The sequence below is a fragment of the Nelumbo lutea genome, chromosome 4, assembly GCF_056320005.1.
Source record: "Nelumbo lutea isolate HS-2025 chromosome 4, American lotus-T2T, whole genome shotgun sequence".
In the NCBI taxonomy this organism is placed as follows: domain Eukaryota; kingdom Viridiplantae; phylum Streptophyta; class Magnoliopsida; order Proteales; family Nelumbonaceae; genus Nelumbo; species Nelumbo lutea.
The window spans coordinates 19,356,639-19,372,426 of record NC_142687.1 but is presented as its reverse complement, the minus strand read 5'-3'; the positions used below and the strand labels follow the sequence as shown (position 1 = coordinate 19,372,426).

At 38.1% G+C, this 15,788-nt stretch overlaps 2 protein-coding genes across 2 annotated transcripts; both read right to left on the bottom strand.

Annotated features, from left to right (window-relative positions):
• Positions 1-417: 417 nt before the first annotated feature.
• Positions 418-3,589, bottom strand: LOC148854384 (Pentatricopeptide repeat (PPR) superfamily protein). The gene has a single exon (XM_088983013.1). It carries the CDS (start codon positions 3,261-3,263, stop codon positions 1,128-1,130), a length of 2,136 nt encoding a protein of 711 aa, XP_088839139.1. The 5' UTR covers positions 3,264-3,589; the 3' UTR covers positions 418-1,127.
• Positions 3,590-5,322: 1,733 nt separating this feature from the next.
• Positions 5,323-13,680, bottom strand: LOC148854383 (T-box transcription factor, putative (DUF863)). The gene is made up of 4 exons (XM_088942013.1): positions 13,275-13,680; positions 9,782-10,017; positions 8,683-9,511; positions 5,323-7,708 (listed from the first exon to the last, which is right to left on the bottom strand). Exons 2-4 carry the CDS (start codon positions 10,013-10,015, stop codon positions 5,538-5,540), a joined length of 3,234 nt encoding a protein of 1,077 aa, XP_088798139.1. The 5' UTR covers positions 10,016-10,017; positions 13,275-13,680; the 3' UTR covers positions 5,323-5,537.
• Between the last annotated feature and the right edge of the window lie 2,108 nt (positions 13,681-15,788).

The following is a 15,788-nucleotide window of genomic DNA, read 5'->3' as shown; positions in this document are numbered from 1 at the left end:
TGGATTGGATCTGTCCAGACTTAATGGTCCAAGGTATTTATTGGATTTTATTGGACTCAGTCCATCCGTAATGGATTTATATTGGATTGGGTCAGATTGAACCAATATCCAATCTATTGCTAGAAGATAAGAATGCAGGTGTCAATAGACCAGGTTTGGGTTGGAACCAATCTAATTAAAGCCAATTTGAACAAATTGGCCGGTCCAAACATTGAATTAGACTGGTCCAAAGTGATCCAGGTATTCATCAGATTGGATTGGACCTGATCCATCTGTAATGGACTCATATTGGATTGGATCAGATTGGATCAAATCCAGTCCAACTGACACCCCTAGCTGCACACCATTGAAACATTAGGAAACTTGTGGAAGACATCGTTTCAGTTCCAAATATTTTTGTCATCAAAGATCAGATAATTTAGTAGGGTTTACATGCCAGTATGTCATTGTTAATCTTGTAAGTTGTAACAGAACACACATTATCATGCTCCTTTTTGAATATACAGTAATATACATCCTCGGGACAGTCAAAGCAGTGGTTCTTGCGAACTCATCTCATCCCCAAACAACATCCTAAGAAGAAAAGGAAAATAAGAAACAGTGGTAATGTAACGGGAAAGGAAAAGAAATTCATCAAAATTGTAATATGAGGATTGAAAAGAAGCTAAGTGGTGATGCTTTCTACCCTGTGACTATGAATGAGCTCATGTGCATGGTAGTTGCAGATGGAGGTACACCCTTAAACAGCTGTATTTAATTTCTCCATGCGTGTTTCAGGTGGAAATGGCCCTGCTCATTGAAAGAATTCGAAATTGTTCTTCTCTGTAATGTTTAGAAGGCATGTAAATTGACGATTTCCAAATATACATTCCAATTTTCATGCTGCACCCATAAATAGACTGTATTGATTCCTCAGCATGATATTATAGAGTATGTGCTTGATCTGAACTCTAAAGCATGTCTCCGACCAAACTGAGATCCAATATTTGGAAGATCATCCTCCTGAATATCTTTGAGCATGCTCAGGGTGAGTACTCATGCATAGCATGTTACCATTCTTGTTTCCTCCCAACTTTGTGATAAAGACTCTCTTTGGCTAGAAAAAACATACACAACCATTGATGCAGTTAAACGAAAGATGCCACCCTCAAGTCAGTGAACTTGTTGCTGTAGTCCACCTCCACTAGGCTACACCCAGGGGACTTGCTCAAGCCACGTTCTTTCATCAACTCCCTCAATTCATTGGCTTTTTCCCATCTTCCATCTGAAGCATACAAATTAGATATGAGTACATAGTACCCTGCACCATTAGGCTGTAGCTCTAACATCCTCCTAATTGCCACCTCTCCAATATCCAACCTTGAATGGAGTCTACATCCATGGAGCAAGGCTCCAAAGACACTTACATCTGGTTGAACCGGCATCCTCTCTATAAATGCCAAGGCTTCTTCCAACTTCCCAGCACGAGATAGTAGATCAACCATACAAGCATAATGCTTCATGGAAGGAGTGAAATTATACTCCTGACACATGGAATCGAAGTACCTCCACCCTTCTCCAACCATCCCCGTGTGGCTACAAGCTGATAAAATGCTTGTGAAGATCACTTCATTGGGTTCCAAACTTTCACCCAACATCTCACTAAAAAGTGAAAGGGACTCCCTAGCATCCCCATGCATGCCATACCCAGCCACCATGGCACTCCATGTCACTGTATTCTTCAATGCCATCTCATCAAAAGCTCTGCGGGCAGATCCTGTATCCCCACATTTAGCATAAAAATTGACAAGGGAAGTTCCAACATAGACATTGGACAATAGAAGGCCTTGCTTCACTGCGTAAGCATGAATTGAACAACCAACACGCAGAGCACCTAAGCACACACAAGCAGACAGGACACTCACCACTGTAACGGCATCTGGCGAGACAATATCTCTCATCTGACGAAAAAGTGACAGTGCTTCACAATAAGACCCATTTTGGGAATAACCGCTGATCATTGAATTCCATGCAACCACGTCCTTGTCCAATATTGTCTGGAATATAGAACGTGCGCCTCCAATCATATGACATTTTGCATACATATCCACGAGGGCATTCTTTACTGTACCATCAAGTAATCCTAGTTTAATCCCAAGACTGTGAACTGACCTACCAATATTTGAATTGCCCATCTGTGCACATGCAGAAAGAACACTTGCAATGGTAATGGAATTGGGCAAGAGATCTTCCCATTTCTTGTCTGTAAATAGTTTCAATGCTTCATGAGGGTAGCTTCTCTGGGTATAACCAACAATCATAGCTGTCCATGAGACAAGATCGATGGTGGACAGTTCATCAAATACAGAACGAGCATCCTTGACAACCCCACACTTGGTATACATGTCTAGGAGGGTGGTTACCACAAATGAATTGAATTCTATGCCTTGCTTAATTATGTACCCATGGACCCATTTGCCTTGATGTAAGGCACCTAACTTGATGCATGCTGTGAGTAAGCCCCCCACTGTAAATTGGTTAGCTTCAATCAGTTCACGTCTCATCTGATTGAATAAAACCAACCCTTCTATTGAGAAATCATTCTGAACATATCCCATGACCATAGATGTCCAAGAGACCACATTCCTATCAAGAATTTCCTCGAACACACTACGAGAACATTCAACTTCTCCGCATTTGGCATACATGTCTATGAGACCCGTCAATACGAAACTGTCAGGATTCCCTACTTTTACAACATGGGAGTGGAGTTTCCTCCCTTCGTCTATATCATGCAGTTCAGTGCACGTCTTCAACACAATAGAGAAAACAATGTTATCCAACTCTCTTAGACATTGTCTCATACAGGTATAAAACGGGATTATTTCCGAATAACAATCATTAAGGAAGTACCATCTGATCATCACCTTCCATGAATATAGATCTGGGTTTCTTATCCTATCAAAAACCAAGCGAGCGCACTCGACATCCCCGAAGGAACCATACAAACTAACCAATTTTGTTTGGCAGAGAAGGTCACCCGCTAATCCATGGACTAGCAGCAAGCCGTGTATTTTCTTGACAAAATTTATACTGTGGCAGAGATTCAACAGGGAAAACCAGGGATTCGAATTGATGGAATCAATAGAAGCTATTGTCCGATCAACTTCAAGAGGCTCTAGCCGCTGTTCGGGGCCAGTTTCGGTAAAAGACCCAAAACGATGAGGAGACTTCTTGAGGCAAAGCGCACGTCTGCGCAACAACGACAACGAGATCGCATTCATTTTCTTTTCCCCTTTTAATCACCTAATCCTGCGTTCCATTTTGATGATCAGAACTCGGAAGATCCACTGATCCAGAGCAGCAATAATTCCCGCCATTTCCTCCTACAGTCATTGGGTAACATAATAACAGGCTTAAATAGCCTAATAGCTGTTTTGAGTTTGAGTTTCTTTCTACTCTCTAATTCTATAGCCCGTTCACAACTCGCAAGCGTTCGACAAGTGAGTGGATCTCAAAATTTTGGGTCCGGCCCACGGGACACTTGACCTATAACCGGTGTGGACTGAAGCCCCATAAGGCCCACCGGCTAGGAGTCTAGCTTGGTTTGGTATGGTATAAGGTAACACACTAGCCTGAGTTGCTGACCTAATGTCTATATTATCAATGACCATAAAGAATATCTGTTTATGCACAAATAAGAAATAGCCACAAGAAAAGGGATTTATTTTGACAAGTGGCAGCACATGAAGAAGATGCCACGTGGACAATACTTAGTTCAACTGGAACCCTTTTTTGCTGGGTGATGGGTGTAAACAGATCAAACCGAACGAGGCAATATATGAATTTGACTTAAATTAAATAGTTCAATATCCAAATTGGACTAGATATCCGACAGATATTGAAAATCAACGTTTAAATTTAAATTCAATTAAATATTTGAATATTCTATTTAATTTAAATTTGACCAATTAATTATTTTAGATAATTAATAAATATTTTATATTATATATAAATTAAATAATCAATCAAATTCTGATATTTATCAAATCAAATCAAATCATATCTAAATTTAACTTAATTACTTAAATGGTATGAATGCGATATCCAAATTCAACCAATTATAATATTTGAATTATCTGATTCGTTTCAAATTCAAATTATCGAATGCTAAATTCCAAATCGAATTTTGGAATACCATCGACACCCCTCCTACTTGCATAGAATATTAGAATTAGAATATATAATGCTGACTGTTGTATGTAAAGACTAAATACCAAACAGATTGATAACATTGCCCAAACCAAAGTAGCGAAAAAGAGGAAGGCAAATGGTCAAAAGATACATGGGAGATGGATGGAGACGGTCAAGAAAGGGAAACATGGGCATCAAGTGCATTGGGTCTTCTTCTACTTGGCATGATGTAAACTGGAAAGTGGAGATTTTCTGATTAGTCCATTCGTCATCACATCAGTATCTATCCATGAACATGAACATGAACATGATGACATCTTTGTACACAACACACTCGAGAGTCGAGAGTGGAACGTACAGTTGGTTCTTATTCTTTTCATCTACTGAGAGGAGAGAACTCAGAAAAGAGATCGTACAGCCTAGTGCTTATCAGCCTTATCTCTGCACTCTGCTTTTTATTCTTCAACCTTCCTTTATTTTTTTATTTTTTTCGGGAAATAATGTTTTTTTTTTCCGTGTTCTTTCAGGATCGTTTGGTGACGGGGGCAAGATTATTCTGAGCTTAGGTTAGTCCAGTGAGGAGTACCTTGCTGTTTAGCTTTTGACTCCTTCAAAGTTAGAAACCAATTAATTGTCTTGTGTGATTGTGATGGGATCAGAGTCCTGTGTGGAAGATAAACATCCACCAAACCCAATTGTCCAATTAATGAATTCTGTATTAAGTTGGCATCTTAACAACTGCAGATTAACTATATTACATTTTTTGTTCAATTGGATCACCCAAAATATCTTGATTCTTAGAATACGATGGGCTATGAGAAAGGGATTCAGCCGACATAATAGACAAAGAACAAGCTGAATGAACAAGACCTTAACTTAGCATCATCCCCAGATTATTGGGGGAGAGCAACACCCCGTGTGAAGTAGCCATCCCTCTTTTTGTAACCCAAAAAAAAAAAAGATTTCAAGTCTTCTCAATCTCTACATTTTACTCAAAGCCTCTCAAATTGTTGACTTAAGCGCCATTATCTTGAGCTAAAACCAGAAGAGATTAGAATAAGTTTTGACTCCCAGGGTGCTCCATAAAGACAGTAATGATCCTAAACGTTAACACCCAATACCCAAACCAACGAGATTGAGAATGCTGTATATCTCAGAAGCAATGCAACATTATTTATGAATTATACAAAGTTGGTAAACCTCAAACACAGAAAATCAAAGGCACCCGAATTTCAGGTTAAGACATGTACAAAGGCAATTCCTGGAACTCACAATTCACTCACTCCTAAGCCATTGAAACAACTTCTGTTTCCTCAATACCCTCCCTTCCCCATGACATTTTCAAATCATTATACAGTGCCTCTCTATACTAAGGCAACAGGAAGAGGAGGAAGGTTACCAGCTGGACATCTCTGGCGCCGGGGCCGTCTAGTTGTCTTTCCCCATCCTATTAGGCTTCTGTCCTCTAGTCCGAGTTCACTATTACTGGGTTGTTGCTCTGGCGGAGAGCAGGGAATGCTTGCTGCCATGGTTGGAGTAGGGCCCCTTGACCGCCTCCTTCCCCTTGGCCATCCACCTCTACCAGCATTCCTCTTTGCCAGCCCCGTCTCCCAGGGACAGCCTGTAGCTTTCATCAGCCCTCCAATAGTCTGAAGGTCTTCAGTGACCTCATGTCTTGACAAAGAAGCAAGACCTGGTAGGATATCCCTTTGAAAGTCCCTCCGCTGCCTTCCCCTTCTTCCTTGGCCCTTCCTAGGCCGACTTAGCAATGAAGTGGCAGAACCTGTTTCTTCCACTTTTAGAATCTCTGGTGGCTTACACCAGCGTTCTTCCACCTTGAGCTCCGTCAATTGTAATGTCATGGTTTCAAAGTAATCACTCTCATCTGAGGAAGATGACTCCTGGTTAGACCTATCCTTAGACCTCAAGGCTAAGTCAACCTCATTCTGGAGATCATCCATGTTAGAAGAAACTATGTCTGCAAACCAGTGGAGTGTCTCCATCATTGAAGTTCCTGATGGATGACAATTATCATTCTCTAAATGCTTATTAACGCTGGATGATGAGATGGCAACTAAAACTTCTGCAGCAGTCCTGATAAGCTCCCCATGTGGGTCTCCATCCTCATGTTCTGATGACTGAACAGGTTTCTCAAGTTGGTTTTCCAGAAACTCGTCCCCAGTAGGAATACCTTCCTCAGTTTCAGGAACTGCCGGGATCTCTAAATCTATCCCAGTTGTATTTTTCTTCGCTTCACTTTGGAAATAGACTACTGATGAATTATCATCCTCATCTGCACATGAGTTCAAATTAATGTGATTTCTAGAAGCAGCCAGGGTGTTATTAGATCCCTTCTCTACCATCAGATTCTGTGTGGCAAAATGATCCCCTAAATTAGGCAATATAGGATCACAAGACAAGTCAATATGAAGTACCGTTGCTTTTCCATTATTCTCAACGTCTTCAACTCTAGATGGGTAATGGTTAATCTTGGCAGGGGACAACTGAAAAGAAGAATGGTTGTTGGAAGCACATGGCTTTTCAAAAATGGGAACACCAAGTATCTTTTTATCACCGAGTCTGTCAGCCACCTTAACACTCTTAGGCTCAGTATCATGTACATAATGCAGACTGGGACCATTTCCTGCTTCAACTTTGTCAGAAAAGTGTTGATAATTGACTTGTAAGAAATCCAATCCCATTCTCCCTGAATTTCCCCTTGCTTTGGGGGTCATGTCATTGCAAGCTGGTTTTCCTCTAAGCCAAGGCAAGACAGCTGAAGGATCTTCATGCTTCCTTTCTCCATCTATAATCACAAGATCTCGCTGGGGAACCACTGTATCGTTAAAGCCACTTGGAAGCACCATATTCAAATTCCTATCCTTTGCAGTCTTAACATCAACGAAGTCTGAACCCTTGTAACGCTTCACAGAACCATGGTTTTCAAAGTTTTCAGAAGTTAATGCCTTCTCATTACTGCAGTTCAGATAATCAAAGCCAACTGAAGGGGAACAAATCTGTAATGGCTTGGACTCCAACTGGGATCCATGGCAAAAGCCATTTCTTTTATGGGATATCTCACTTCCAAAATTTGGGTTCAATCTCAAATTGCCATTAAGATGCCATTTGTCTTCAATAAGCCCAGAGCCTTCAAGTGACGATTTGGAATTGTTACTCAAAGGAGCAAATGGGTTGACACATGGGAGTGCTTCAACTGCTATCGGATTCTTCTGACTCAAGCTACACATTGGTCTTCTCCAAGATGAAGCTGAAGGTACTCCAAAATTGGCCATATCAGACTGAGAAACAACTGGATATGGATGGTTAAAATTGGGTAGATTTTGATCTTTATCAGAGATTCCTAAACTACATATTGCTTTTTCTCTCCATGGTTCTTTCTTATCGTGATCCGATATAAGAAACCGTGGAAATTCATGAGCTTTCTTAAGCTCAACTTGAATTGGTGCGGATGATGCCAGTAAATTTTCTGAATGGACACCTTGAGGTAAAGGCTTCAGGTTGCTATTACTTTGCCCTGTAAAAGGAAACAGCCACAATTCCGCATAATAAATCAGTTATAAAAGAACAATCCAAATCAACAAGAAGCTGAAGACAACTTGTTACTAAGTACATATTGTGGAATTTCACAAAATAGAGCGTTGAAGTGCAAATAAGAGTGTATCACCATCTGTCAACAAATCAATACATTTGGTACTCAAGACATTCACTTAATCTTCCAGGTTTTCTAGACAAATCAAGATTGTTTTCCTATATCAAATACTTACTTTTCTTTAGACAAGGGGAACATGGTGTAGATAACGATTACCATATGTCTATATCACAGAACAAATAAGAACAATGAAAAAGAGAGATACAAAGGCCTTAGATTTTAACAGGTTAGCCCATTATAATGGTTCCTAATGCAATTTAGCCATCCCAACCCCATCTCTAATTATAATCCATCTGCCATAAAGTTTACAGATCTAGGAACCCAATAAAACAAGCACACTGAACCCGGCAGTCAATGATCTAATTACATGCCAAAGTGCCCAAGGGCCTTATGTCTTGTGAATTTATCCACCCAACTACTACCTAGGAATCCCTGTTCCTCTACCACTTCGGTAACCATTGTCATTTTCTTCTAGATGCTCCCTTCCAATAAACAAAATTTGGATGAAAAGTCAGATTTCGGCACCTTTTGGGATAATAAAAACACAACTCAAAATGGACTTCAAACCTTTCAATTCTATTAAACTTATTGGCTTCCCTTCCCCCCTCTTGCAGCCAAAACATGCACATACATAAATGGACTTCAAACCAACTTAAACTGAGAATTAATTCCATCGTTCTTGAACTTTTGCTCCTAAGACCAAACAAGGGAATCAGGTTATTTGCAGAATAACTGCTAAAATTGATTGTGTATGAAGTATTTTTTCTGAAAAAGGAGATAAACATAAATAAAAGACAAAAGTGATCTGAAATTTAGGCAATTATATGAAGTGCCCTTACCAGCTTCAAGGTTGTAAGATAGCCATTCCCGTTTTCTTCCCTCATTTTCTTGATTTTGAATGTTTGAAGAAGTTTCATTGCTCCTTCCCTTCTGTGTATCTTTGAAAAAATCCCTAGGTGAACCTTTCAAGCCTGAATTTGGCACAGTGGGCAAATTCTGACCTTTAATCTCCTTGTGGCAGTTGACAGGGTGCAGAAAATCAACAGGAGCTGAATCTGTTACTTCCTCAACCTGGATGGGTTCATTCAAATCTGCCAAACCATGGTGTTTGCTTCGTAAGCTTGATTCAGATCTTGAAGACTCCCCTTGACTACTATGGTTCCTACTGCTTCCAAGAGACAGATTTACATCACGGTCAGGTGCAATGCCAGAGTTTCTCTGAGTATAATTTGCCACCACAGAAATTTCAGAAACCTTTTCTTCTTCCAGTGTCTCTCCTTCACTGTCAATGTATTCATCAGCTGGAAGTTGAAGGTCAAACACCTTTCTTGGAAATTTCTTGGATTTAGACTCCAACAACTTGCAATCTTTTGAACTATCCCCATTTTGGGTTGGAGCAAGATCAACTTGCATGTTGTTGTCTTTACAAAAACTAAAAGGCGGTTGCATTTTGTCAGTACCAGACACTGATGCTCTACTACAGGCAGAATTCACCAAAGGCAAGTTGGAGATGTGCCACATCTTCTGAGAATCTTCAGATGACATTTGAGATGAAAAGAGACATGACTGTGTGGTCTCCGCTGGTAATATATACTTATGCAATGTTTTCATTTTAAGTTCATCCATCAAGTCTCTTTGTATTCTATAAAGGCGATGAAGTTCATGGACCTGAATTACAATTCACATTTGAATAGATTTAACTATTAAATTGAGTACTCAAGAAAACTGATACTTTCAACTCAGATAGTAATAGCTGATGCCAAATGAAGGGTCTTTTCATTTTAAAACCAAGAAAAGCTATACCACTTACTCAAGGAACTCTATTCATTAAAACACAAGTTGCATATTCTAACAGGTACCCAAGAAATTTTGAAATATCATGTTACATCACACATCTAGAATGTAAGAGGTGACCAGATTTCCTAGTCCAGAGCATACCTGCTTCCTGAATATAGATTCATGCATAAGCATTGTCTGCTTTAGTACTTCCTTGTCATAGCCCAAATATCCATCTGTAGTAGGTCTTGGCAAGAAACTATTGTAGTGCTGCCCACTTCTCAAATTTTTATCCTCATAATATAGGGGCCAGCTACCACTGTTAGCATCCTCGTTAAGATCCCTCATGGAGTAATATCCTGGCAAGTAGCTTTTACACTGTACTTTTGTTCCCATACCTGCCACATACTCAAAAAAAAATGACTTAGAAAATGAATGAAACAATTAACCATAGAACTAAAAGTTACAGAACTACATTTTCAGCTTTATTAAGAAAATAACACAGAGGAACTGAATTGAATGACAACAGATGGTTTGCCTTTCACAATGTAAAGAAGAGAGAGCGACAGAACATACTACAGAAAAATCTTTGTCTAATATGCAAATGCAGAAGGTATAGCAACATTAAGGGGAAAATGATGAAGACAAACCAGTATAACAGCAGTCCAATTGATAATTGTAAGCTGACTTGTCCATCAAGTAAGCTTACTTGTCCATTAAGGGGAAAATGATGAAGACAAACCAGTATAACAGCAGTCCAATTTTGTGGACATGAAAATCCACAAAATTTATGCATGAATAACAACAACAACAACAACAATATAAGATAACATTACATGGCTTTCTAAGTTGTCTAAAATAAAAGATTTGGCTCCATTTTGGAACCATTTATAACAAATGGTTCTTTTTTTTTTTTTGACAAGTCATTTATAATAAATGGTTCTCAATACAGCCAAGTAGGTATAGATGTATTTCAGTTGCAAAATTATTTTTGACCAGATGAATTTTATTAATTTTCAATGTAGTGTTGACTAGTTAGTTATAAAAAAATGTAGCATTTTGAATGACCACAGACACAGCATGTTATGTCGTATTTTCCTAATTCTTCTTGCTCTAGATGAACTAAGCATGTTTTATGCCTCCCAAATTTCCTATATTGTACTCTTTTATTGGAATTATTGAATCCTAAATTTGTTTCCTTTTTTTACTTCATTTTGTTTTCCTACCAATAATAAGCAAGGAAAAGTTCAATATCAGGCGACAACCTTCTTCATTGGACATAAAACAATATCAAAATCAACAGTTCTTGAACACCTTAAAGGCCCACAAAAACGGCATATATTATAAGAAAGATTACGCTATTCCACTTCTAGTTATTGCAGTCCTATGTGATATCCAAATCATCTATACTTTAAAATGAAATCTAGAATTCTAGAGTTTGAACCTGAGTCACCATATTTTAAAGTGGAGCAACTGTGTGGAGCTATGATACCTAGATAATTGTACATGCTTAGTGTACTGGTATCAAATATGATATATATATATATATATATCAGATACAACGCCTGATACTCTATGATCACTTTTAAATATATTCTATAGAATATAGACTTTTAAAAATATGAAGGATGATATTTTCTAACAAATCATACTATAAAAAATATGTATCATTTTGGAAATTTAATTAAATTTGCCAAGACATAAACCTTGAAAAATCACTTAGGCTCAGTTTGGAAGGAGTACAAATACAAATATGTAGACTGCAAAACCTTATATTTTGTATTATTCTGTATGTATTTATACCATACATATTTGTATCTGTACTCTTTCCAAATTGATCCTTAGGTTGTGTTTGGTTGAAATGCAAATAAATTTGCACTGATGCAAAACCATGGCAGTGCAAATGATTTGAGTGTAAATTCTGACCTATTTTTGTTTCAAATTTTAGCTTATTTTGTTTGATTGCAGTACAAATGAAGTAAATTAAGACATAAAGCAGAATAAAGTAAAACCCAAAACAAAATTAAACAAATTGCATTTTTTACATTTGCACTCCCATGCATTTGTACTAGTGCAAATAAATTTGCACTGCAACCAAACACAGCCTTATCTTCAAAAAAACTAATATCATATCCTACTAACAATAGCATAAGATGTCACAGGCTCACAGCTGTTAAAAATACCCAAAATTCTCATTTTGGACAAGATCAAAACACTGAGCTAAGATGAAGTTCCATGTTTCCTCAGAATATTTCTAGGTGACAGAAACTTTTAGATTTCCTTATGCATCTTCTATATCTGATGATGCATTGACAGAATATGGAAATTCTTTAATAGAAATTAACGAATTTGGACATGCCCCTAAGACCATCTTTTTTTCCATTTTGTTGAGTCTAACTTCAAGGTCCTACTACATGTTGGATTCTGGCTATTGTGTCCACTACCATTCAACACTGATTTAATCATGGTGAATTTCATCCCTACACAGGTGGTCTAGTAGAGAGTTTTGTAGATAGGCAAGAATTGAAGTGCTTACGGCCAGCCTAAAGGCCCAAACCATGAAATATAAGCCAATACATAGAATAAGGTGAACTTCAACTGTAATGGCTACTCTGCCCATGGAGAACATGGTTAAAGAAAATTTATCTGTTGTACTGCTCTGTGGATTGTTAAAGTAAGCACAAACTTAGTGTTTGATTAGTATAATTCATTTGACTAAAGTTCGTGCATTGCCACCATGAAGCCACAATACTAGAAAAAGAACCAGTAGTAAACTCGTTAAACTAGTCCAACACTTTGAGAATAACACGAAAGGATTTCCTGATGAAAAAATAAAAGAAGCCACAAGAGCATTTCTATTGTGGATAGCAAGTGAGAATTAGGGCCACGAAGTAATCAATCAAAACCAGTCGCTCAAAAACCAAATGAAGCATTAATGATTAATGAGAAAGCAAAAACGAAAGGCAATTTCTTCAATCTCCCATGCCGATCATATACATAAAAAGGAAGTCAAAGAACTATTTTAATAGTAAAAGCAGTAAGGAATAATAAAAATTAAAAAAACCCATTCTCAACAGTGACCAGAAATTTCGAATAGGAACTCTGTTTAAGAATGTTCTCAGATATTTTAAATCTCAAAATAGCTCCAGATAAAAGAGAAGGAGGAGGCTCACATCGATGAAAGCATATTAAGCATCACAAACAAGATGACGATATGCTATAACCTCATAAATCGTTTCATCAGAAAGGGGAAAGTTGTAATCATTTTACTTCTTAATTTCAAGAAGGAAAACCCAGATTGGGAAAAAAAAAAAAAGGAAATAGCGAAAAACACATTCCCCGTGAACAATAAAAGAATGCAAATCCAAACAAAAGAACCCAGTCTAAGCCAAACACTCAAATCATCCATCAAAATTCATCAAAGGAAAATGGGAAAAAAAAAAAAAAAAACAATAGCAATAGCAATAAACAGGAGTACTAAAAAAATACATAGGACGAATTACCCAAACCAACCGAAGAACTTTTAATTTTTTGACCCAGAAACAGGAACTTTAAAATAAACGATTTTGATCAGCCAACAAATACAAAACCCACCACAGAAATCTCGACTTAGAACTAGAAGGGATTTTTTTTTTTTTTGGAAGAACAAATATACCTCAGACCAACATCCTCTATCAGCCCTCTTCAAAAATCCGCCACAGATTCAGCAAAATCTCGATTACCCGACAACCTGGCAGATACCAAAATCGCTGCATGAAAATTGACAGCCTTGGACTCGCACTCCCGACATAAACGACGCAAAACATGAACCGGAGAAACCAGAAGAATCCCCTGAACCAGAACGCAAAGCAGAGGACCCCAACGGGTGAAGGGAACGAAGTGGGTATGTCTGTAACGCCATTGAAGGAGCTTAGATCGTCATCAGGTCGACGAAAAGATGGAGATTTCGATCTGCTGGGGCCAGTCCCTGAAAGAAGAAGGGGATGGAGAGAGAGAGATCCCAGATAAGAAATCTTCACACGAACAAACGACCTTCCAAGAACAGTGACAAGAAATTTGTCAACATCCGGTCTCTTTTTATTCTCTACTTTTTCTTCTCTTTTTTTTTCTGATTTCTTAATTAATATATATATATATATATATATATATATATATATTTGTTTATTTATTTCTGGGTTTTTGAGGAAGTGAAAGAAGAAATGGGCATTTCTAGATTCTCTCCACCTTCCTTGCTTTTGGGTACAAAACTTAAAAACTCAAAAAAACAAAAATAAAAATCTTGACACACTTGCTTTGCTGCAACAGCAAACTCAAACATCAACCATCTCTAAAAACAGTAATCCTTTTTACATTAATTAATCATATTACCGCTTTGGAATTCCTTGTAAAGTATTTTTCGGAGCCTATCTTACGAAATTCTTTACAAGATTGGCTGCAACTTAAAACCAGTAGACAGTAGTGGGGCCCCTTTTTACTGTGGAAAGATGGGATTTCTTGAGGTTTTAGTTTAACTTCATTAGCACCCTTACTTCTTAGCATATTTACGGGAAAAAGGACTTACTTTGGAGCTTTTTGTTTGTCTTGTTGCTTTATTTGGTTGTCTATCGCCCTACAATCCCCACAAATTCCCTTTGCAACAGGGATTAGTTTAAAGTTTTATCCAGATTGATTAGGATTAAGACAAAGCCTCTCTTCTTTGATCTCCTAATCAATTATCTAATGAAATAGATCACCTAACATTACCATTAAGATCTCATAAATTAATAAGATATTTTCAAGTACAACAAAGTGGGTTTGGGGTTTTATCTCTCTGCTGAGCATGCAACACAGTAAAGTTGAGACAACTGGATGATCAAGAGAGTTTAGTAATTAGTGGTACTCCCTCAATTCCCTCCCTCTGTCACCATCACACAAATGTTGAAGCCCTCCAGGTGTTTGGAAAGACTTCGCCAACAAGATCCCAATGGCCCATGGTTTAGTTTTAGTCAAGACTCCAGATTGGACCTCTGCCTGTGGTTACCAGAGTCCCATAGACTTCATCTCTCTCTCTCTCCCCTTTGGTTAAAAATTGGGTTTACATCCATGATGATGCCCATTGTAATTTAAACATCCAAATCTGTTAAAAGTCCCTAATAGGAATAATGGCTTCTATTTTCTTGATGTGGTCCATATTCAAAATTCATGCACTTCAGATTCTGCACACAATTTGTTTAAAAATAGGAGTAATATATCATTCTTTATAGCTAAGTATGTTCATTTTAGAAAGAAATGTTTCTGATGTGTGGTCCCCTAAAATCACTACTTCTACTTCCAAGTTCCAACCTCTTTAATCAATACTTGTATATTATAATTTCTCGCCTCATCTCTCTCAGTTTTATAATAAAAAAGAAAACAGGGGTTCTTTAGGGTTCAATGATGTTTTTTTACCTTGTAACGTTGGATTGGAATCTAGTCAAGCAAACCGAACATCAAGACTTTCACAAAACTTGCCAGGTGGAAAGTGTTGAACACCACAGTTGGGTACGTGGACAGAGTGGATAAAGCTGAGGTGTTTTTTTTTGGGGGGGGGTCGTAAGGGTCTTTTTGTAAATTCAAATAATACAAGAGAGCACTCAGATCGTCCGTACTACCTTCACACCTGGAAGCCTTGCGGCGGAAATTCCTCCTGCGTACCCCCCACCCAAAACCCACCCTTCGCGTCTCTCACACACTCTCTCTCCAATCCCGATGTCGATCTGCGTCCATGAATCTTGGGCTTCTAAACGACTTTGGCTTCTCTACAAAGGGATCTCGTTTTGCTTAAAATAACTAATTTGCCATTGTAAGTACTACAATGACAGGATTGCCCTCAGTCACTTTCATTGTCTGTCACGTCTTCCAAAGATCCGCCCTCCCTTCCCTAACTCGGAGAAAAAGTTAAAATAATAAAAAAAAAACAAAAAAAGAATTCAAGTACGTATTTACTAGACGGCCGCCTAGAAAAGCTATAATGTTCGGTTGTGTACAGATCGTGTATATGGAACAACACAAACCTCAAACAACGTGGCATTTTCGAACAGAAAGGCCCTGACACATTGACACGTGGTAAAAAAATAATTCTTTTCAAGTGATCTTCATGTTTCTTTTTGCCCTTTGTGACTTGTAGGTGCCAACACGATGATTGTAGACT

Bases quoted from the DNA above. Each gene is read 5' to 3' on its own strand.
- LOC148854383 (XM_088942013.1), bottom strand. From the start codon at position 10,015: ATGGGAACAAAAGTACAGTGTAAAAGCTACTTGCCAGGATATTACTCC. The intron at 9,512-9,781 runs GTATGCTCTGGA...ATTGTAATTCAG, and splicing joins AATCTATATTCAGGAAGCAG to GTCCATGAACTTCATCGCCT. The intron at 7,709-8,682 runs GTAAGGGCACTT...TTCCTTTTACAG, and splicing joins ATCTTACAACCTTGAAGCTG to GGCAAAGTAATAGCAACCTG.
- LOC148854384 (XM_088983013.1), bottom strand. From the start codon at position 3,263: ATGAATGCGATCTCGTTGTCGTTGTTGCGCAGACGTGCGCTTTGCCTC.